Below are 24931 nucleotides of genomic sequence, written 5' to 3' on the forward strand. Positions count from 1 at the left end.
GAAAAGGTGTTGTGCTCTCCGGGTCTGGTATGAGGTGGAGGACCTCCTACCAAGTGGAGGAGTTTAAGTATCTTGGGGTCTTTTTCACACGAATGAGGGGAGAAATTGACTGGGAGTTTTACAGGTGGATCGAAACAGCATTTGCAGTCATGCGGACTCTTCATCAGACCGGGAGAAGGCAACAGTGCCGACCGTGGTTATGCTGGGGAGACTGTCTGCCGGCTGGCCCGGGAACGCCTTGGGATCCTCCCGTAAAAGCTGGATGTAGTGGGGAGAGGGAAGCCTGGGCTTCCCTGCTGAAGCTGATGCCGCTTGAACTGATGAGTGGAAAGAGATGAAGACGAAGATTGAACTCCCTTCACTGCTGTTCAATTTAAAAACATTCCACTTATAATAGTCTTATCTCTACTTACAAAATTAATTGGTTCCAGAATCTTGAAACATGAAAAGTTGTTGTCGACTGCGAGTCTGTTGAAGGCTCTCAGCCACAACTTCTTCCAAGCATAAGTTTGAACAGACTGGCGATCAAAGAAACATGGAGGGTTTTTGTGAGACAGCAGATGAGAGCACAGTGTACGGAAATTGTCAAGCAAGAAGAATCTGCGAAAATAAAAATAAAAAAACGGATTTAGGAAATGTATTGCCTTTTTTATTTTTCGTATCTAGAGGCACTCATTTGCATCTCAAAAGTTTTCGTAACTTGAAAAATTCATATCTAGAGGCATTCGTAAGTAGAAATATGACTATGTAATTCTATGCCATTGGCTTGCAACCAATACAAAGTGTTCCCCACTTACTGCCCAGAGTTGGCTGGGACAGGCTCCAGCACCTTCGCGACCCTTGCGAGGATAAGATGAATGTTAAATGAATGAATGTGTAATTTTTTAGTGTTTTTTGTGTTATGATTTTCTTTTCATCTCAACTTTGTGGTCTTTTTATTTTTTGGGGGTGTTGGAAAATGATTCTAACTGGGCTGTGCACTTTCTCTCCAGGGACTCGTGCTGTACAGTCGTGATAACAGAGAGCTGGACCTCCTTCTTTTCTGGGAAGTGTGTGACTTTGTGTCCAGGCTTGATCGGGTACTGAGCCGGCCCGGTGGTTCTCTGCTTCTGGCGGGCCGAAGTGGAGTAGGCCGGCACACAGCCACATTTTTGGTGTCACACATGCATGGATACTCCTTGTTTACGCCAAATATCTCCCGGAATTATACACTGAAGAATTTTAAGACTGACCTCAAGAATGTAGGTTTGGTTGGATTCATTCTAGTTTCATCATAATTTCTTTATAGTCTTTGCTTTGCATGTTAATAAATACATATATGATGTGTGCAGGTGATGCAGTTAGCTGGACTAGAAGGACAGCAGGTTGTTTTCCTATTGGAGGACTATCAGTTTGTCTTTCCCGCTTTTCTAGAGATGGTCAACAGTTTGCTTTCATCCGGTACATTTTTATTTTCTTATATGAAATCTTGTACCTCGGAAATCTTTACACAATTGTTAAGTTTAAGTTACAATGTGTTTTGAATGTTATTTAAGGTGAGGTTCCTGGACTTTACACCCCAGAAGAGCTGGAGCCGCTTCTCTCTCCTCTCAAAGATTCTGCTTCCCAGGATGGATTTACTGGACCCCTATACAACTATTTTTCCTTCAGTGAGCATGCTGCATTTATCTGCCATTCTTTTGTACCCTATGTGTTATAGATCTGGTTATATTTCTTTCTCTATTCATACTCTACTTTTCCAGACTGTCCTGCTGTTTTGGTTTTGTCCTTATTCTATAACTTCTTCCTTCTATTCTATTATCTTACAGAGCAAAACACCATTAAAATAATTCAGGGTCACTAAGGTTGAATCTGCAGCCAAATAGTTTATTCAATAGCTTAATGTTTAACTCAAAACACTAAAAAGTCTCCTGACAGCTAATTATTTAGGTCTGTCACAGAATTATGTTCATGGGGGCAATGATACGAACATCAAGAGGCAGGCACACTATCTGATGTAACTTGTGGTCTTTGTTTTAAGAGGAAAGCCTATTTATGATAAAAGTGTAGTCTGTGACTCAATTTTCTATGTCAAATGTCTACTAGGAATCCTACAGAATCTCCACATTGTACTAATCATGGACTGTTCAAACCCCAACTTCACCATCATCTGTGAGAGCAATCCGGCTTTTTATCGCAAGTGTTCAGTCCAGTGGATGGAAGGATGGTCTGAAAACAGCATGAAGAAGGTCGGATAACCTGACTCAGCAATTTACAATATATATATATATATATATATATATATATATATATATATATATATATATATATATATATATATATATATATATATATATATATATATATATATATATATATATATATATATATATATATATATATATATATATATATATATATATATATTTTAGAATATTTGACGTATAACATATTACACAATTGTTTAAAAGGAGGTCAAGTGTTTTGTGTGAATTGAATGGATTTACTTTATTACTATGCATTGCAAAAAACGGTGTTTGGCAGATTCCTGAGCTCCTACTTGAAAATACAAACAATGAAGGGGAGAAGAATGAAACTAAAAAGATGGCAAGGACAGGTATGGAGCTTTTTTTAAAGCTTTTCCCATTGTGGCTCTGCTTTACAATGCAACACACCTCATTATTCTAATTCAGTGTTATCAGTTTCGTAGTGCTTTTTGAGACGTGGCGGTTGTATAAAATACAACCTTCACGTCTCTAAAACTACTAAGATAGTATTATTCAGTCATTTTCCCTCCTGCTTATCCTCCCAAGGGACATGAGGGGAGCGGGGGGTTTCTGGTTCCCATCCCAGGGAACTCTGGGCACCAGGCGGGAGACACCCTGAATTGTTGGCTGGCCAATCAGAGGGCAATGATAATATTACATAACATAAAATTTCTTCCATACACAAACCCTTGTGTCAGCATTCCAAAGTTTGAAATTGTGATATTTTCCAAACATTTTTGAAACAAAAATTACCATCATTATATCTTTGTATTTTTCTGTTTATTGTATGTGTTTTCAGAATCTGAGCAGGAAGATATTAGCCATCTGTTCCTCATGGTCCATGAGTCATGTCAAAAACATGGTGCAACACCCAGTCATTATATGGCCTTTCTACACCTTTACAATGCCATTTTTAGCAAGAAGCAGATGCAGCTTACAACAAGGCAACAGCATTTGCAGGTATAGAATGCAATTTGAGATTAGCGTTTTTTTTAGCACCAGAGTCTTAGTGATTATGTTTGGCCAAATGACACGGCTTCAACGCTTGTGTCGAGCAGGGCATGTAAATTCAAGTGATGTGTCAAGACATGTAATGGCAATGAAGATATTATATAAGCAGTGACAAATGAAGTTTCTGACGTTAATGATTAATTTTGGGTGACTCTAGTCAAAACAAGGAAGCTCACATGACCACTAACAATGAAGCTTTGTTTTCAACCAATGTTTTAATTACATGTATAAGGATTTTGGTCATTACGGCGCCAATTGTTGAAGGTTACATTGTTTGCAATAACTCAGTTGACAGTTTGGTAAGTTTATACAAAGTATTGTGAGTTTGATTAATTATCTTATATCTATTCAGTTTTCAGTCAGGGCAGTCACTTGTTCACCAATTTCGCACTCACGGTAAAAACACCTGGGTTAGTGGTGCTCCAACTTTTTTCCTCCAGGATCTACATTTCAAGTAGTTAACTCTCCAATAATTTACGTTGATATTGGGACATGTTTTGAAAAGGGGGTATTTCATACTGATCCTACTTGAGGGGGACCCTGAAAATGGTGTGTTTTGGGCCACGGGTAATGAACCTTTCGCTGAAACATTACCTCCAAGGTTCAGTAGAATTATGTTGTTTATCATTATTGTGACGTGTTACTGTTTATTTATTGCTCAAGCTAATAGCATTCTAATTGTTAATATGGAAAGGACTTCAACATGTGTTTGCAGGCTGGTGTTTCTAAATTTAATGAAGCCAAGGCACTGGTTGACAAGTTGAAGATGCGGGCTGCAGAGCAGACTGTGCTGCTCAAGACTAAACAACAGGAGGCTGATTCTGCCCTGCAGGAAATCACCACATCTATGCAGGTATAACATCTGATTGGGTTTGTACAGTATTGTCATTTGTGAATTGTACACTGAGTGGCAGGCAGGATGGTGGTGTTGGTGATCATGTCCGTCATTGTCCGTGACGATTCACAAGGCATCTACAGTATTCCCTGTTTCTAGCTGTGAAGCCACTCAGATATACCTTTCTTTGTACATGATTAACTGAATAGAACAAAAACAAGAAAAATAATGAAGTCAATCAAAACCTTAGCTTGGTTGGTTTAATATACATTTTAAACAGCTGTTCAACAGTCTGCTTGTCTCAACGTACATTTTAATCATTTGCCTTCCAGAATGCCAGTGACCAAAAAGCAGAGATGGAAAAGATTCAAGCAAGAATGTCACAAGAAGTCTCCAAGATAGAAGAACGTAAAGCCAACATTGATGATGAACTAAAGGAAGTAAAGGTAAGCTATCAGGTTAAGGTGTTGTGTCGTGAATTCGGCACAATCACATGCATCTGTTTTTTTTCCCCAACAAAAGCCTTTGGTAGATGAGGCGAAGCATGCAGTGGGAAACATCAAGCCCGAAGCACTGTTTGAGATCCGCTCTCTCCGGATGCCACCTGATATCATCAGGGACATCCTAGAAGGGGTCCTGAGACTGATGGGTACCTTCGACACCTCCTGGAATAGCATGAAGAGGTGAGCTGAGGTAGACACATTAGAAAAATTTAATGATGCACACAAAGGTGATGATCAAAACAAAATGACAGTTTCAACTGCTGGGACTAATTCAACTGACATTTGACTTAAAACACCCATAACAACAATTTAAATAGGTAATTGAAACTGCTGTTTCTATTGGAATTTTCCCTTTTTTTCAAATGTTTACTAATTTCTCACTATACATCCCCATTTAACTTCTTAGCTTCATTACTAAGCGTGGTGTGAGGGAGGACATAGCAACATTTGAGGCCAGACACATCACCCCTGAAATTCGCCAGAGTGTGGAAGACCTTCTTCAAAGGAATAAGGCTTCTTTTGACCCAAAGGTCGGTTGACCCCTCTATGTATACGAACATATTTTTGACTCTAATTAACAGATACAATGTTGTTTGCGACTTGGAATCCTCTGTCCATGGTCAGAATGCAAAGCGTGCAAGTGCTGCTGCTGCGCCACTAGCTGCCTGGGTCAAAGCAAATGTCCAGTACTCTCTTGTCCTACAGAGAATAGAGCCACTTGAGCGGGAGCAGGCTGTACTAATGGAGTGAGATCACACATACATGCACACACTACTCACAATATCATAATCATACCTTTAAAGCAGCAATCATTCTTGTATTAAATAATCAGTAAACGTAGAGCCTCGTTTACAAAAAGTTCACGAGCAAAACCAAACACACTTAATTATACAAATACATTACTACGTCTATTAAAATGTACCAAGTTAACGCATTCCTTCTTTCAATTTTATGAACCGCTTACCCTCAAGGTTCGCAGGGGGTGCTGCAGCCTATTGTAGCCAACAAGAGGCACCAGGTGGGGGACACTGTGAATATGTAGCCAGCCAAACGCATGGCACAAGGAAACGGACAACCATTCACGCCTACACTTATATCTAGGAGAAATTTTGAGTGTTCATCCAGCCTACCATGCATGTTCTTAAGATTTGGGAGGAACCCAGAGTAACCGAAGAAAACCCACACAAGCCCAGGGAGAACATGCAAACTCCACAACGGGAGGACCCACTTGGTATCGAACTCTCGATCCCAGAACTGCCAAAGCGCTAACCACTCGTCCGCTTTGTACAAAAATTTGTTGATTTGTTGGGATATGCTCCAGCACCCCCCAACCCCCGTGACCTAATATGGATAAAGCGGTTCAGAAAATGAGATGAGATATTTAAGGCGCTAGCAGGCATGCTTTATTTATTTGTCGTACTTTATAGAAGTAGTTTAGTTAGAAATGTACTGACATTACTTTTTGAGCATTCATACAAACCCAGCAATGTCCTCATTGTCTGTGTCTGAAATGCACAGTTCGGTAGAAGGTTGGCCTGCCAACTCATAATCATTATTGTTATAAACAAGGTAGTCCCTCAATGTATTCTATAGTATGTGATATGACTATGATTTAAACAGTGTTTCCTATATTTTGATTTTTTTTTCAACCTGTCAGCCTTGCTTAATATTGATAGCATGATGTATTGTGCTTGTCCAGAAACCTGAGGAAAACTGAAACTCGAAAGAACAAGCTTGAGAGCCTTCTCAACTCTGTTGGAGACAGGGTTATTGAACTCAAAGAGAAGTATGAACCTTCTTCAAATTCAGAATTTTCAAACAGTTCATATTATTTCATGTTTTATTTAAGGTTGCTTAGGAAAATGGCCAAAGGTTTTTGCTGGATTGTGTGTGTCCGTCTGTGTGAAGCCTTTTTATTTTTAGGACTTGGATAACCACATTGAAAAGAAACGTTGTTATAGCATAAATACATTTAATTCCTGTTCAAATTTGGGGAAGAATAAAGATCAGACAATTTATGACCTCAGCCTCAGGGCGTAGGAATGAAATTATATGGAAGGGGCTTACAATAAAACAAAACTTACAACAGTAGATCGAGCACAAGGGCTTCTATGGCCTTAGATTGCTGTCAAAATTCCATTAGTGTAATGTGATATACCACAAGGGTAAATAGTGTTCCATAATTGTAATTTGAAATACTGCAAGCATGAAACGTATTCCTTCATCCTAAAGTGAAACACCACAATTGTAAAGCGTTGACTTGAGGTACTCAGGTCACTTGCACAGGCTTCATATTACAAGCCTGCCACTGTTCTCAGCTATTCAGAAGTCATAATTCGAATTGAGTGCTTACTGTCCTGTCACATTCTATTCAACAATGACGTCAACTGACCAGGAAGATAAAAATATTACAGCATTCTGTCCACATTTAAGTACATCACTTTTTTATATGCAACAAAATGGAAAAAATAGAATGTTGTCCACATCTCTTGTTAATATCGGACAGTAAGCACCCATAAAAAATTTACCTGAGAAGATGAAATGAATCACAAGCGCAAATGAGGTGCATATTAAAAGTGTAAGCGTATGTTTGTGGTATTTCACATTACATGTATGAAACACATTTTATGCTTGCGGTATTTCACATTACGCTTAAGGAACACATTTTACACTTGCAGTATTTCACTTTACTCTTATGGAATTGTGGCAGCTATCTAATGCCATAGGCACTGTCGTAGTTGCAAACTAAGATGAAACAACTTTAATTGGATAATCATAAATTATTTTCGTTTTAAAACAACCTCACTTCCTGTGTCGGAATAATCAGAAAAAATGTGTTTGTTTCATGGCAAGTAATTTGAAGAAACTAACTTAGCTACTGGGGTCTCTATAATAGGGCACCTAAATAATACATTCTTACCTTGAGAAAATTGACTTTGACGACATGAAGAGCAACTAGGTGTTTGGCATGTTACTCAAGCCGCAGTCATCACATTGTGAGATGCCCATTCAATGCATCATTCTGCCATCCTTGAACAAATTTGTTGTTACCTTTTGTTCCCTGTCACTGCCCATTATTATTGTCATCAAGGATACAAATAATCATGGCTACCTGAAGGACAGATCCATTCACCCTTGTTAAATCTACTGAACCGTTATTATTGCAATCAAGTAAAGGTTAATAAAATATAGTATTTATCAATGTGACTAACCAATACTCTATTTTTTTGCATTCTGTAAATTTATAATTTGCTTCCCACAGACTTAAATGTGCCTAATTTTTTTTCATCTTTAAAATTTTCAATATTTGCATTACATATTAATTATTTTTACGTACTGCTTATCCTTGCAAGGGCTTCACCCTGAGTTGGTTGCCAGCCAATCACAGGACACACTGAGAAGAACATGCTCAAACCTAGGCACAATTTAAAGTGATCTGCCAGCCTACCATGCTTGTTTTTGGGATGTGGGAGAAAACCGGTGTACCAGGAAAATACCCACACAGGCAGCTTGGAAAAAAACAGGGATTAAACCCTTGATCTCAGGACTGTAAAGTGGACATGTTAATCACTATTCACAGTTGGTTAACATGCTAAATAGTATAGAGACTAGATTGGCGCCTTTTTTTCTCGCCTCATGCTAAATCACAATGATGGTGAACTATTTGTTATTAGACAGCACTATTATCTGCCACTAATGTTAAATACTCTGGTAGCTCCTTAGGAACTACAGGCCGATGCAAAAAATAAAAGAAAAACATGCCTCAAATTTGGATAGGCATCATTTCCTTTTTTGGGGGGGGTTGTCAGAATCAAAGGAAAGTTTAACTATGACCAGTTAATTTTGTTCAAATTATTTTATTAAATAACGATATCCATTGATACACTGTCATTTTTTGCAAAAATCTGTTGTAGTCAAAATACTTTTATCTATCTTAATTAAGTTGTAATTGCATTAAAGTACTTAAATCCTGGTTCCATTGTTTCTTTCAGGTTTCAGTGCCACACTGCAGAGGCAGCTAAGCTGGAGGCTGAGGTGGCAAAAGCTCAAGACACAATCAATGCTGCGCAGCAATTGATTTCCCAACTGGATGGAGAACACAAGCGTTGGAATACACAGGTCACGTGAAGTATTGCATCTATCATTGATATAGCAGCGATTTTATAGTAAAATTGAAGCACAAAACGCTTTGTGCTGACAAAAAGATATGCCCTTGTGTCTCTGGCAACTTATTTGGCTATTTAACTTATTTCCATAGCATTTGTCCTTGTGTTAATTAAAGCACTCACTCTCCTCCTGACACAAACACACTCATTCTATCACACACTGACTTCCAGAGAATCGCTTTAATGTCTACTTGCATTTCATTCAACCTGATGCGCACTCTTTACAGTGTCCTATGCAAGGTTGCTATCACATTGAGTCGTGACACTTTTAACACTATAGTGAGGATGTTAAAAAAAACATCAATTTTTAGATACTTTATCGGGATGTTACGTACTCCAATTCTTTTATGGATTGAAAATGTGTCTGAAATGATCTTTACACGTGTGTTCATAGTGGATAAGAAAATACAGTGGCCACACTCCCGTCCAGTGTTTAGTAAGAACGCAGCAGTCACGCCTTGCCAACTGCCAAAATAACTGCGCAGAGAAGTTTCCTGACAGCGAAGCATAATGACCAACTTGTGTTCCTTCAACAGAATCTAAAGTCAATACTACACTGTAACGCTCTAAGTTTAGATTCCCAAACAAAACCAGTGCTCCACAGTATTATTGCACCTACGTTTTTTTGATGTTCATAGCTTGAATACGTTCTTTTTTTTGTTTTTTGGCCCTGGGTGGTCAGTATGTATACCTGAAATTTAAACTGATATATTTTTTTCCTATTTGAAAACCTGTTTTTAAGCATGCTTTGACTAAAGCTGGTTTGCACTAGAGTAAATTTTCATTAACAACCGAGAATATTTTATACATTAAGTACATGTCATTCAAATATATAACAGAAACATTTTTACTTAAGTGCTGGATGAGCTTTCAGAAATTAATTCAGAGTAAGCATTACGCAAAATGAATGAGGGAATTAAACGTACATTTTGATATGGTTTCTCTAAAGTGATATCCAAATGTCGCAATCATTGTCTTAAAGTGGAGTTTTGGAAATAATCGTGCTCGAATCAAATTCTGACCTGGGAATTGTATTATGAATTGTATTTCTATATACAAGGCAATAATACACTTACCTACTATACAGCAGTTATAGCTTTCGTGATACTATAATTACATTATCATGGGTCTATAATGGTGACGGTTCATTTGCCTGACTTAGGTGTGGTCTGTGTAAGATCGATTGCCACTCAGTGGTGGTGTGAATGTAAGTCTGAATGGTTGTATGTCTCTCTTTCCCTGACAACTGAGTGGCAACAAATTTAAGGTATTTTGCCTGAAGTCAGCTGGGATAGGCTCTCACACCCCGTGACCGTGACAAGACTAATGATTAGGTGTTGAAAATGAATAGATATATGTTGAAGGGAATGTCAGCAAGGTTTTTTTGTATATTACACACAAAGTTACACATCAACATAATAATGGTAAAAAATAGTATTTTAGTTATGATAAGGGCCTCTTTAATAGAACTTGAGACGGTGATCTTTTATCACAGTATGAGATTACTCTGGGAAATTGAAATAGTATTGAACGATATTGTAATGTTTGACCTCAACTAGTTGAGTCATGGGAATACATTAAATTCTGAAGCATTTCCCCTTTTTTGTCTCTTCTTATTAGATGTTGGAGATCAAAAACGAGTTAGATACACTTCCTGTGAGGGCCATGCTTGCCGCAGCCTTCATTACATATTTGTCTGCAGCACCTGAAGATCGTCGTCGACATTGTCTGGAAACCTGGATGGCTCGATCTGGGCTAGAAAGTAATTGTGGTTTTGGTAATCATCATTTCAGCACAGTATAGACCAATTTCGTAATGCGCAGTTTCTGGGTGTGATGACAGGTAGGCTTTTGTTGTTGATGATGACGACAGGGCCTATGTCCGATTATTATTATTAGACAACAATTATTACTATACTTGACTATTTCAGCTAGAGACATGAAAACAACATTTTTAAAGGTCTTCATTCTCTTGGCAAAACATGTCTTGTGCAGTGAGTCAGGCCATTTTTAGTTTGAACATGGTTGAAGATTTAATAATAAATTTCGGGCAACTCAGATGCCTTGCTATGCTCTGATTGATCCAATTATACACTTCTAAACGTAAATCCACATTCAATGTTTCGTAACAAACAGATTTTATACTGGAAAGATATGGTATGTCACAAAACAGAAATGCTACAAAATGTTTTTTTAGATGATATGCTTGCAGGCGTTAAAGAATTGTTTGAAAATTTAAAAACCTATTTTGTTCTAAAAATTGAAAATCTGAAGTTCAAAAATGGTACAAAATATATTTTTTTTCACAAACATTTAGCAGCTTTTGTTGGTATAAAACATTAAATTATTGATGTATGACTGTTTCTATGTCTAGAGTTTGACTTCAGGGCATTTCTCTCATTGGAGAGTGAACAGTTGATTTGGAAGAGTCAAGGGCTGCCTTCTGATGAACTCTCAATGGAGAATGCAATTGTTATACTTCAGGTAAGGAACTAATTGCTATTCTTGTTTTTCCCCAGTTTATACAATTTGTTTTCATTATATCTGTGTTTATAAATTATCTTGCCCTTATCAAAATGCAGTTTTATGAGATTACATTAGTTTGCCTTCCTATCTTTATCCCATCACTCATTTTCATTTAATTTTTTTATACATCATTCAACATGACAAAATCTGCTTTGAGCCTGTTGTTACTCATATATGCATTGTTCATCTTTTGTGTCTGTTTTTTTTTTTAATTCTCCATTTTTGTCTTATAGATCAATGAGCTTAAGTTACGGGTAAGAAGTCGCACTACCATATATCCAAATATTACTTTAAAAACTAAGATATTCATGTTTACTTTTTGTGTAGCCTCATTACATTTATGTACACATTTATTTTGATAATGCACAGTTGTGCTCAAAATTATTCAGTTACCACTGCCGTGTTGGAATAAAGTCCTATTATTACTGTTCCGATCATAAGTTGAGAGCCCCGAAGCAGGCACAAAGACAGCTTTTCTCGTAGCGATTTCTCTTTATTTTCAGTATATGTTGGATTGGGCCAGGCGAATTTACAAGGAGAGAAGCATAGTGGCGTCGTCTTGCGTAGCATTGAGGTCGATAGCCGAGCTGTCCGTAGAGGGGTGCAAAGCAAAGCTACGAGATGCGTGGTCGAGATCGTGATCATGGTCCGTGGTCGTGAGCGTGGTCATGGTCCTTGGGACAAAACAAGAGGTAGCAGATCGGACAAGGACGTAATGCGAGAAGGTACTTAACAGTGAACTGATTTAGACGATCCATCGCCGTGGTCCAGCTGTGGGTGTCTTAAATAGCTCTGTGATTGTGCTGAGCGGCACCTGCCACTGCTTAGCTCATCAGGTGCTGTACCTGTAATTGGACGACAAATGCAACCACTCTGGCCTGGGCCTGATTATTACAAGTTTGTACACACTAATTAAATGACAGAACCTTGTTAAAGAATATTCAAAAATAAATTATCAAGACACACTGATCCATAGATATTGCAATTGTACAATAATAGTAATGTAACTATGCCTCTGCATAGTTGAAACCAATGGAGTAAACAAAGGTAAGGATTCCGGCAAATGGCGTTTATCACAATGGAACACAGTATTAAAGACTTGTTGTCTTGATTGGTCGACAAGTTATAAGAACATGACATTCAAAGTAAGTCACAGGAGGAAGAAAGTTCCGAAAAAAAGATTGTGGAAATTTTACCATTCAAGTTCGAATCAGGGGCAGAATCATCATAAAACGGCACTAAGAGATGAGAAAAAACGAGAGACCCTGACTAATTGTCATTTGGTAACATTATTTATTTATTTTTTTACAAAAAAAATCTATATTGGGAGTTATAGTGGGTGTTGAATAATTATGAACACAACTGTATGTGCTGTAGTAATACAACAGAAGCTATAAAAAGTATAGAAGTTGAAATGAATTATTCCCATATGGATATTGTTGACCATGTGCACATCTTTTTCCCTACTGAACTATAATCTTCATTCAAATGATTCTGAAATTACTAAACATTGTGTTTTTTCCTCTGTCATAGAGTGTTGCATGTCCTTTTCTCATTGATCCTTCTTCTGGAGCCACAGAGTGGCTTTGTACACATCTCAAACAAAACCGACTTGAGATTATCAATCAACAGGTAAATATGTCCTCAATTTCCTTTGACAATAACTGTCAACAATTCATTCCCACTCAATTTTAAGTTAATTCCAGAAAATATGATCGTTGTTTCGAATTACATTTTAACACAAGTAACAAATTTCCAGTCTCAATACATTTATCAATATATCTGCACATTTCGCTGGTTTCAAACTGAATAGGAACACTGTGAAAATACTAGAACAGCCCACAAACAGATCCGACAAATAGTTTCAATGACAATTATATGGTGGTATGCAACAACAATGTAATATGAATACTATCCTATTTGGGACAGGACAAAACAATGCTTGGAATGTCAGTACTTATAAAGCAAGTCAGTTGCAAATCTTAGAGTGCCACATTAGTTATTACCTAAATTGTTTAAGACCCCTCTGAAATCCCTAATATTCTCACATTTGACTGTCCATAAAGGACAGTAACTTTATGACTGCTCTAGAGCTGGCAGTCAGATTTGGGAAAACTCTAATCATTCAAGAAATGGATGAAGTGGAGCCAGTCCTCTACCCACTCTTGCGGAGAGACCTAATTGCACAAGGTACATTTACAAAATACACGATGCCATAAATTTGTTTGTCATGAATGGTAGGTAACATATTTTTTCTTTTTTTTATACTTTTAACTGAGATCCACAATGCTCTTGAAAATAACATATATGATAATATAATATAAAAACATTCAAAAATGTTCTTTGGAATTTGTTGAAAACAATACTTTATTCTAAATTTTAATAAGCCTGCAAAAATTAAATCAATGAAAAGTATTTTAAAAAACTGCCAAGTAAATTAAAAAGCTTCAAAACTAAAAAAGAGAGGCAGCCATCCATCTGCAGGATTACGTGGGTATAATCAAAGAAACCAACCTTCAGCTATTGATCAGGTGACTCTCCCAAGTAATGCTCACGCTCACACTAAGAAAGGGGCTGTCTTTGATGAACATCCAGGCAGTCTCTAATTATTGAATTAAATTCAGTAGCCCAGTAGTTATGGCAAACCTCTGGTTTACCATAAGATTTTAATTCTATATCTCATATTAGGACAAAATTCTTGAGATCTTCATACATTTTCAACACTTATCTTTAAACAAATACAATAATCCCTTTAGTATCGCGATTAATGTAGCCCAGACATGGCCACGATTATCTAAAAGTCGCAAAGGAGTTCATAAATTTGGGCATTCGTATTTCAAGGTATTACTGTAGTAAAGTATGTAGTAATAATACAGTGATCCTACTTTGCGGTTTTTCGATTATCGTGGCCATCTCTACATTATCTGTGAAAAACGAGGAATTAGTGTATATCTTTGAAGGCTTAAGAAAATGTTGTGGCTGAAAAAAGTGAAGGCCAATCTAAAGTTTTTTAAGGATAGAAAATAACTGAATCCTTCATCTCTTTCCCTTTTATATCACGTGAATGCACTTGAACACAGGCCCAAGATATGTTGTACAGATTGGAGACAAGGTTATTGATTACAATGAGGACTTCCGCCTCTTCCTGGCAACTCGCAATCCTGCCCCCTTCATCCCCCCTGATGCGGTTTCTGTGGTTACAGAGGTCAATTTTACCACCACAAGGGCGGGCCTGCAAGGCCAGGTGAAAACAAAATACCGCTGTACTTCTATCATTATCACACTTTTTTTGTCTGACTGTGTCATGAGAATACAGATGATACTGTTTGTACCTATGTTTGTGATTAGCTTCTAGCGTTGACCATACAACATGAAAAACCAGAATTAGAGACAGAGAAAACAAGACTGCTTCAACAAGAGGAAGACAAGAAGATACAGCTTGCATTATTAGAGGAGACACTGTTGGAGGTACATCATAAACAAAGAAGAAAATGCTTGTTATTATGTTGGGGCTATTTGGCGGACGTTAAAGAGGGGGGCAAGTGCTTGGAAAACAGGAGAGCTGTTGTGAGAATTGTTTGCCTTCACAAAAAATACTTATCAAAACACAAATAAACAACAATAGTCATGGGGGGAGGTGGAGCCTATCCCAGCTGACTTTCGGGCACGAAGAGGAGGACACCCTGAACTAGTGGCCAGCCGATCACAAGTCACAAGGAGACGAGCAACCACTCACGCTCACACATACCAAGGGGCAAATTAGAGTGTCCAACCGGCCTATCATGCATGTCTTTGTAATGTGGGAGGAAACCAGAGTACCCGGATTTGAACCCAGGAAATAAATAATCACAATACAGCAGTACATGCTATATAACAAATCATGTTGTTCTGTCAAACCCTTCACCCTCCACTATCTTCATCTTAGACCCTGGCTACATCACAGGGGAATATTTTGGAGAACCGGGAGCTCATAGACAGTTTGAACCAAACTAAATCAAGCAGTGCGCTCATCCAGGAGTCACTACTAGAGTCACACCGGCTTCAAGCATTTCTCGACCAGGTAAGCTTACGCATTTAAAAGACTCAAGTCTCATAGTAGTGATCCATACCACTGAGGCCAAACATTATATATCCTCGCTATGTCTCACTGCGTTGCCTTTCTTAAACTAGACTATGAATATTTTCAGGCACCCTTGGGCAGCTGCATATGCTGAACATTGGTAGTTGCAAGTGTTCCTTTAAACACATCTCTGAGAAATGGGGCCAATTGTTTGCTCCCTGGACTCTTTCTTGTGCGTGCAATTTCTCTCTGATTATTAAACACTATTCATCTTTCCTCATTATTTCAGGCCTTTGGGCTACAGGAGGAATGGTTGAACATTTTTAGCTGTTCATGCAGAGCAACTCTGTCCTACCATCACCTGCATATTTTCTCAAGTTTCATTCTGTGTATTTAGTGTATATTTCTTGACTAACATACCCAAATGAGTGAAAATGGAGGAATATTTCATTATAAAGGCATGTTTGACATACACATGACACAAGTTGTAAAATAGTATATACCACTATACAGCCGCTTTAATTGACAACTTTAAATAAACAATGTTTTACTTACATTATTTATAATTATGTCCTTGTTGTTTTGTTTTGCTGTTCTTGTTTTCATGTCCATGTACTATGTATTGTTTTCAGGAACGAGGTGCCTACTTGCCTCTTGCAGAGAGCGCCAGCAAGATGTATTTTGTCATCACAGACTTGTCTAAGATCAACAACATGTACCGCTTCAGCCTTGCTTCATTTCTACGCCTCTTCCAAAGGGCTCTTCAGGCCAAGAAGGTGACTCGCTTGCCTTAAAAACAACCAAAATAATGACTTTGTAATTCCTTTGCCAGTATGATTCAAGTCAAAAGCCATTTTGAAGAACCATTTGGTCCTGAGGTGTTACTTAAGGATGTCTTAGATTCCAGTAAAACTTAATTACTACAGCAAATGCTGTTACAATCATCCATTTTACGTTTGCTTATCATCATAAGTGTCAAGGGGTTGCTGTGGCCTATCCCAGCTAATATTGTGCAAGCGGTAGAGTTGGTTGCCAGCTATTCGCTTTGGCACAGGGAGGTGGATAAACATCGATTTCTCACACTCATACCTAACAACAATTTGGAGTGTTCAACCGGCCAGGCATTCCAAAACATGCATGTTAGGCTACATGCATGTTTTGGAATGGCTGGCCGGACGTTTGGTCGTCGGACGTTTGGTCACCCGGACATTTGGTCGCCCGGACTTTTGGTCGGCGGACGTTTGGTCGCCGGACGTTTGGTCGCCCGGCCGTTTGGTCGCCCGGCCGTTTGGTCCCCCGGACTTTTGGTTGCCGGACGTTTGGTTGCCGGACGTTTGGTTGCCGGACGTTTGGTCGCCCGGACGTTTGGTCCATGTTGGTCGCTGGTCTTTTGGTCGGCAGTCAAATGGTGACAGAGAGTAAGTTCTGTTGAAAACAGCTCTCAACAAGAGTTTAATATCTAAATATCCACTGTTGATTCATGAGAGAGAGGTTAATATCTGAGTACTATTTAATATCTAAGTACTGTTGAAACCAGCTCTCAAAATTATATTCACAAGAGTTTGATATCTTAATATCTACTGTTAAAATGTTGAAGTACTTTAGATGGTCAAACTCCAATTAGAACAAAGTGACTGGGAAATGACTATACAACAGGCTGCATGCAGTATTATGCCCGACAAACCAAAAAGCTGTACGCAGCAGTCAATGAGCGTTTGAAAAAGGTGACCGAGGACTATGCAAATCCAGATAAATTCCTGGACAAATTACAAGCCTGCAAGCCTTTGCATACAATTTTACAAAGTCCTATTGTTTTCGATACCAGCAAAGCCATTGCTTACCATTTGTAAGCTTTATTGTTTTTAATAAAAACTCCCATCTGTGAATTCCCTTTGTACATAATTTGTAAGTTTGTATTTGTATTTTTTGTACAAAATTTGGAAATGTTACAGCTTCAATAAAAACACGACTGTAAATTTGCTTTCTTCTTTTTAGTACATTTTACTTATTACCTTTTCCTTTACTGTCAAAGTTCCGGGCCAAAGTATGCTAGACTTTTATTTGTTTGATAAAAATGACCATCTAAAGTATTTCAACATTGCAACAGTAGAAATTTAGATATTAAACTCTTGTGAATATCATTGTGAGAGCTGGTTTCAATAGTACTTAGATATTAAATAGTACTTAGATATTATCCTCTCCGTCATGAATCAACAGTAGATATTTAGATATTAAACTCTTGTGAATATAATTTTGAGAACTGTTTTCAACAGTACTTGCTCTCTGTCACCATTTTACTGGCGACCAAAAGACCGGGGACCAAACGTCCGTCGACCAAACGTCTGGCGACCAAACGTCCGAATACCTTTGGAAAGTGGGAGGAAACCGGAGTACTCAGGGAAAAACCCACACAAGCACCGGGAGAACATGCAAACTCCCAATTTACCTTTTTGAGACTTTTAAAAAATAAATGTTTTAATTCACATTGTAATGTTATACTTCTGATTCTTTTCTTTTAAAAGGCCTCTGAGTGTTTCAATAGATTAATTAAATAATTTTCAAAGGCAGATAGTGAGCACTCTAGTGCCATTTTACAGCCTTATAGATAGATGTACAGTTATGGTCAAAAGTTTACACACACTTATGAAGAACATAATATCATAGCTCTCTTGAGTTTCCACTTATTTCTACAACTCTGATTTTTCAGTGATTGGAACAGATAATTCTTTGTCACAAAAAACATTCACAAATTTTGGTTCTTTTATGATTTTATTGTGGGTTAACATAAAAAGTTATCAAATCTGCTGGGTCAAAAATATACATACAGCAACACTAATTAGCAATTTTGGTGAGTTAGAAAGTTGTCAGTGAAATGAGGTTCATAGCATGGACTCTTAACTTCTTGTGAGTGATTATGATTGACTAAAGCTGGTGACTTCTCTGAGGCCATTTAAATATGGCTCATTGGATGCAAACGCCCACAAATGCTACAATGGGAAAGTCAAAGAAACTCAGCATGGATTTGGAAAAAGTAAATCCTTGACTTGAACAAGTTAGGAAAGTCACTTGGAGCCAAAGCAGCTGCAGGTCCAGGAGCAACAGGGCAAACGTTTGTTTGTAAGTTTAAAGTGCATGGCGCTGTTCTGTCACTGTCACAATCAGGAAGAAAATGCATGATATCATCTGCTGCTGAGATAAAATTGGTCAGTAGGGTGAAGATTCAACAAAGAATCACCAAAAGCAGATCTGCCAAGAATTACAAGCTGCTGGCACACAGGTGTCAGTGTCCACATTCAAGCGTGTTTTGCATCTCCATGGACTGAAAGGCTGCCGTGCAAGAAGGAAGCCCTTGCTCCAAAAGCGGCACCTTAAGGCTGGACTGAAGTTTGCTGTTGATCACATGGACAAAGACAAGAACTTCTGGAGGAAAGTTCTGTGGTCAGACGAAATATAAATCGAGCTGTTTGGCCACAATGCCCAGCAATATGTTTGAAGGAGAAAAGGTAAGGCCTTCAACCCCAAGCACACCATGCCTACCGTCAAGCACGGTAGTGGTAGTATTATGCTGTGGGGCTGTTTGGCCACCAATGGAAATGGTGCTTTACATACAGTAAATGGGATAATGTAAAAGGAGGATTACCTTCAAATTCTTCAAGATAACCTAAAGTCATCAACCCGAAGATTGGATCTTGGGCACAGTCAGGTGTTCCAACACGAAAATGACCCCAAACACACACCAAAAGTGGTAATGGAATGGCTAAATCAGGCTCGAATTAAGATTATCGAATGGCTTTCTCAATGTCCTGACTTGAATCCCATTGGGACATTGTGGACAATGCTGAAGAAACAAGTCTGCCAGAAAGCCAACAAATTTAACTGAACTGCACCAATTCTGTCAAGAGGAGTGGTCAAAGATTCAACCAGAAACTTGCCAGAAGCTTGTGGATAGCTACCAAAAGTGCCTAATTGAAGGAAAAATGTCCAAGGGACATTTTACCAAATATTAGCGTTGCTGTATGTATATTTTTGACCCGGCAGAGTTGATCAATTTTTTCTGTTCACCCATAATAGTCATTAAAAAAAATCATGAATGTTTTTTGTTACAAAAAAGTATCTGTTCCAATCAATCTATCAGAAAAAAAATCAGAGTTGTAGAAATAACTGGAAACTCAGGAGAGCCAAAACATTGTTCCTCACAAGTGTATGTAAACATTTGACCACAACTGTATACATCGACAAATTATCCGACCTGTTTTCATGAATCTCTTTCAAAACCTAATTGTATTAATTTATAATATATTTTCTATCTCTATATGTCCTCTCCTTGTCTATTGTATAGTTATGGGATTTTGTATACATAGATTTATGTGATGCTAAAAGGAGAGCTGTCGCCGTCGAATGCTAACGAACAACATTTAAGGTTTTTTGTTGTTGTTGTTTTTTTGTCAATATATACACAATGCGTATGTTCTCCTAAGGAGCAACCAGGTTGGATAGGATTACAAATGAGAGAATAATTTAATAATAATAATAATTAACAACAATCTTCATTTTTACATTCCTCACTTGTAAAATCATCATGCTTGAGATGGGGAACAAATGAGGGATGTGTAACTGTACACTCAAGACCAATTCAGTCAAAGACAAGAAATCTTGAAATCTTTATCCAGTGAATTTTTTCCAACTCTTTTTATCAGTCATTTTCTTGTCTCATTATATTAACGTGTATTTCTGTATACCCCAGGAAGCAAGTAATACTGAGTCCAGGATCATTGCATTGAAAACAAGCTTGAAGAATATGGTGTACGAGTATGTCTCTCGTTCACTTTTCAAGGTGATATTTCACACACGCACCCACTTGCACACAGAAATTCCATGAGTAAGCCAGTATCTCCACTGCAGACCTGCATATTGTTGTCTGTCGTGTCTACAAACACTAAATCTAATGCACCACCATAATATATATAAATTACCTCATCCAAAAAGAGAAAAATATTATTAAATTCAAAGCCTTTATTGTCTTAAGGATAATGAGATTTAAACCTCAATGGTGAAATGCACAAATAAATATTAAGTAGTCTACATATTATGTAGTAAACAACATAAATTAGTCCACAAAGATAAGTCATCAACATGAATACGTGCCCACATAAATAAGCAGGGACTAAAGTGACCAAAGTAGATAGCAGCCTATGGAGTTTTAGTTAAAGTAAAAGATAAGACATTAGTCTTGATTAGGTCCTCTTAGGTGTAGAACTCAAGCTGAGTATGGTGACGGCTCTAGGGAAAAATATGTCTTTGAGTGTTTTTGTTTTGGCTGTTATTGTACTGTAGCCCCTGCCAGAGGGCAGCGAGTTGAAGAGGTAGAAGCTGGTAGGTGTATTGTCTTTTATGATGACCTGCCTAGGAACCAGGATTTGTCGATAGTGGACAGGGGAGGTAGGGGGCAGTTGATGATGATTTCGGCTGTGTTGATCACTCTTTGCAGTCTTTTCCTGTCGTCTTCTGTGCAGCTTGAGTGCCACACTGACCCAGTGTGGGTCAGCATGCTCTCAATGGCTGACCAGTACAAAGTCACCAGCAGGTTGGTGTTTAGTTCCTCCTTCTTGAGTACTCTCAGGAAATGTAGCCTTCTTGACGAGTGCTGTTGTGTTTGCTACGCAAGTGAGGTCAGCAGAGATATGGACCCCCAGAAATGTGAAATTCTCTACCCGCTCGCCACGTTTGCCATTGAGATACAAGAGGGCAGGAGGGGCCTTGTTCAGTCGGAGGTCCAGAATCATCCCATCTCCTTTATGAACCAATTTATCCTCATTAGAGTCATGGGGGGTGCTGAAGCCTGACCCAGCTGACTCCGAGCCAGAGGCGGGGGGCACCCTAAATCGGTGACCAGTCGATCGCAGGGCACAAGGGGACAGACAACCATACACACACACACTCATACCTAGGGGCAATTTAGAGTGTCCAATCAGATTACAATGCATGATTTTGGAATGGAGTAAACTGGAGTACCCAGAGAAAACCCACGGGGGCCCCGGGAGAACATGCAAACTCCACACAAGTAGACCGACCTTGGATTCGAACCCAGGACCCCAGATTTGTGAGGCCGATGCGCTAACCACTCGCGTCACCGGGCCGCCCCAGTCCATAATCAGTTTTCCGGTTTTGAAACCGTTCAGCAGCAAGTTGTTGAGAGCGCACCACTCACTGAGTCTAGGGACCTCATCTTTGTAAGCTGTCCCATTTCCCTCTGTGATCATTCCCACCACTGTTGTATCATTTGCAAATTTCTCAATTATGTTCTCAGGGTGTGTGAGTTTTCAGTTGTGTGTAAGGCCAGTAGAAGAATGGACTCAGCAAACAACGTTTGGGCGTGCAGGTGCTTAGCATGCTGGCATATGAGAGGTGGCAAACCAGCTTCACGTGCTGGAGTCAGATGACCAAAAAGTCCTTAACCTCCTAAGACCCAAACCCATGCATTTTTATTTTCTCTTTAATAAGTAATAATTGGGACCTGATGAGTGCAAAAACGAAAAATTATCTTTTTAGATTATGTAGTTTCTGAGAAAAATTATGTCCACATCATGTATGGACGGCAGGTCCTAGGAGGTTAATCCAGGAGCAGGCGGAAGGTGTGAGCCCCAGATTGGTCAATTTGGGGATAGGAATCCCCTGAACTGTAGTCGATGAAGTCTGTTCATTACATGCTAAAGGAATCCAGTGGGTCAATTTCATCTATTTCTGCAGTATATTGAAATACAATTTTCAAATATACACAATATTTAGGTACCCAGGATTTAGCGGGACTCTTCATGTTCCAAAGCTCCCAAAATGAATAAGTAATGTAACCCCTTCATTTTAATACGTTATCCTGACATCCGGCCAACACATTTGGAAATCTACCATTTAAGTATACACTCCATTTAGCCTGAAAAAGAAAGATTTGGACACAAGAAACAAATATTAGGTGGTATCTATAAATTAATCTGCCTTCAGAGAAGATTTTATATATTCTCTACCTAGCACAGGTGATTCAGTTGAATGTGCAGGATTTGCTAAATATCTTATCGTTAGATGTTGCACTCTTGCACTTGAGTATCGTAAGAAACTGCTTTTCTCATGGTGGTCTAATTCAGTAATGTTAAGTGTACTTTACCCTATTAATTGAATGATCTAATTTCCCTGTCAGAGAAACGATGTGCATTGTAGCTTACCGCCAGGCTGGTGTGGCAATCTAGCAATGAGGATATTCTTGGTTTTTGCAAATTTTGTAAATTTATACAGTAATACTCAGGAACCAAGGACCGTTTCTTTAGGTTGGCTGTAATTCCTTCCCAAACAACCATGTTTTTGTCTCTTTTAAAATGTATATTGTACTTTATTGTCTTGTATTTTTCAGGCTCACCAGTTAATGTTTGCGATACACTTTACCAAAGGCATATGCCCTGAACTTTTCCAGGAAAATGTGAGTATGCTCACCTGTATGTTTTATGAAGGATTTCTTAAAACAATTTCAACAAAACCTTTTCACCCAATGTCAGCCAAACATAATAACAGTTTTGCTTTAGGAATGGGAAGTCTTCATTGGCTCCATTGTTGGGGAAATTTTCAAACAAGAGGTAAGTATTTTCTTTTTAAATACAGTAGTACCTCTACATACGAGCTTAATTCCCTCCGGGATTGAGCTCGTATGTCGATCTTCTCGTAACTCGAACGTCGTTTCCCATTGAAATTAACTAAAAAGGAAATAATTTCTACCAACCCTCTGAAAAAAACACCAAAAACAGCATTTTGGAAAAAATGTTTTATTTCTTCTACTTTGCCAATTTATTAACAAAGTAACACATAACTAGTGATTTAATAGTAATAAAATGTGTTTAATAAAACTAAAATTAAACAGATTTCGCGGACGGTACTGAGAGGGACATAGAGGCAGGCGGGGAGGGGGGGCAGGGAGCTTTACACGGCATTGCACTCGTAACAGAACTAACAAATTTAAATTATTTTGGATTAATATACACAGACACACTCAAACATACATTTAATGTAACTTTACACAAAACTGAATTCTAATTTAGTTAGCCGGGTTAGCTGTTTGTCACGCCCCCACCCTCACGTTTGCTACTGATGGGCTGTTTGCTGCTGTTTCCCTTCAAAATATTCTGAAAATGATGCACACAAATGTCCTCACAATAGGATAACGCACGACCACTTGCCAACAAGAAGTAGTCTTGAATTAGGGATCGCTCCGTTGACAGAAGCTAACAGGCTAAGAGGGGGAAAAAAAGCATTGAAAAAATGCAACGCTCGGCTCAGTGTTCTCAGAGACGTTACAAAGAGGTATAGTTGCCACCAGAGATATTACACGAGGAATTGCGGGGGAGGGAGCCAGTGCCCCTGATGTTCTTATGTGCAGCCAACGAGAAGTAATATACTATACTGCTCGTATTAGCGATCGCTCCGGCATTCGCGCGACGTAAAAAAAAACACACAAAAATGCAACACTCCGCCCAGTGCTCATAGTTATTTGTTATATACGAAAGACATGTAGCAAAAAAAGACTGCGCTTCATTGATGAACAGCCTCTCATGTATTGGCCACCTGGCTTTCTCGCATCTCAAATTTTTTCTCGTATCTACAGATAATTATTTTTTCCAAATTTCCCTCGAATCTCATATATAGAGGTACCACTGCAGCCACTTACTGCATCCATCTTTTTCCATTATGTCAGGAGTTCCCATATTGGATTGATCAGGAGAGACACAGATCAGTGGCAGTTTTCAAGGTAAAACCTAAATTAAATTTACCAGACATAATGTAGACATAATTTTTGTGTGTGATTGGTAGGCACATTCTAACTTTACTTAAGCCTTAGTTAACATCTGTTGTCGCTCCTTCTCAGGCGACTTTCACAGCTCTCTATCAGTCCCTGTGTTTGGGTGACTCAGACCTTTGGCTGTCCTTTGCACGGAGCTCACACTGTGAACAAGAAATTCCAACTTCAGTTGCCAAGAAAATTACTCCTTTCCAGCAGGTCAGATTTTACTTTGATAATAATGTACAGTCATGGGCAAAAGTTTAGAGAATTATATTACATTTTCACAAAGTCTGTTCCTTCAAGGGTTTTTGGTGTCTGCCAGGTGTTTCTACGGTATGATGACATACAAATAAAAGCATTTCACAAGTATAAAAAAGCTTTTATTTCCTCCCACATTCAAAAAACATGCAAATTTGGCTTATTGGAGACTCTAAATTGCCCCTAGATATCAGTGTGAGCGTGAATGGTTGTTTGTCTCCTCGTGTCCTGCGATTGGATTGGTTTGGATTGGATTGGATAACTTTTCATCCCGTATTCGGGAAATTTCGTTTTGACAGTAGCAAGAAAGAGGGGAGGGGGGGTGCAGATACAGAAAAAAAAACAGTTACAAGTTAGACAGTACAGTCGCAAATGCCACAGGACAACAAAGCACAAAGCAAAGAAGATGGGATCATTAAGAATCACCAAATCAAATCATTAAGACATAAAAGCAGCAAAAACGAACAAGACTGGACACAGCTACCGCCACCAGCTGCTTCTTGAACGGC

General features: G+C 38.6%; 1 protein-coding gene across 2 annotated transcripts in view; it reads left to right on the forward strand.

The window, feature by feature from the left end:
* dync2h1 (dynein cytoplasmic 2 heavy chain 1) overlaps window positions 1-24931 on the forward strand; it is a 91253-nt gene that overhangs the window by 41958 nt on the left and 24364 nt on the right. Inside the window, exons 53-79 of one of the 2 annotated variants that reach the window (XM_077722417.1) lie at window positions 993-1241; window positions 1332-1440; window positions 1536-1649; window positions 2086-2228; window positions 2524-2596; window positions 3046-3206; window positions 3973-4110; window positions 4425-4538; window positions 4615-4775; window positions 5002-5125; window positions 5220-5341; window positions 6295-6381; window positions 8588-8714; window positions 10382-10523; window positions 11135-11244; window positions 11520-11540; window positions 12820-12918; window positions 13353-13476; window positions 14367-14530; window positions 14635-14754; window positions 15212-15346; window positions 15979-16122; window positions 20091-20180; window positions 22746-22811; window positions 22915-22965; window positions 24078-24131; window positions 24249-24380. In XM_077722417.1, the coding sequence (XP_077578543.1) occupies window positions 993-1241; window positions 1332-1440; window positions 1536-1649; window positions 2086-2228; window positions 2524-2596; window positions 3046-3206; window positions 3973-4110; window positions 4425-4538; window positions 4615-4775; window positions 5002-5125; window positions 5220-5341; window positions 6295-6381; window positions 8588-8714; window positions 10382-10523; window positions 11135-11244; window positions 11520-11540; window positions 12820-12918; window positions 13353-13476; window positions 14367-14530; window positions 14635-14754; window positions 15212-15346; window positions 15979-16122; window positions 20091-20180; window positions 22746-22811; window positions 22915-22965; window positions 24078-24131; window positions 24249-24380 (3174 nt within the window). The remainder of the gene's footprint in view (window positions 1-992; window positions 1242-1331; window positions 1441-1535; window positions 1650-2085; window positions 2229-2523; window positions 2597-3045; window positions 3207-3972; window positions 4111-4424; window positions 4539-4614; window positions 4776-5001; window positions 5126-5219; window positions 5342-6294; window positions 6382-8587; window positions 8715-10381; window positions 10524-11134; window positions 11245-11519; window positions 11541-12819; window positions 12919-13352; window positions 13477-14366; window positions 14531-14634; window positions 14755-15211; window positions 15347-15978; window positions 16123-20090; window positions 20181-22745; window positions 22812-22914; window positions 22966-24077; window positions 24132-24248; window positions 24381-24931) is intronic. The other variant, XM_077722418.1, reaches the window with a different exon arrangement.

Source organism: Stigmatopora nigra, chromosome 8 (assembly GCF_051989575.1).
Source record: "Stigmatopora nigra isolate UIUO_SnigA chromosome 8, RoL_Snig_1.1, whole genome shotgun sequence".
NCBI classification, from domain to species: Eukaryota; Metazoa; Chordata; class Actinopteri; order Syngnathiformes; family Syngnathidae; genus Stigmatopora; species Stigmatopora nigra.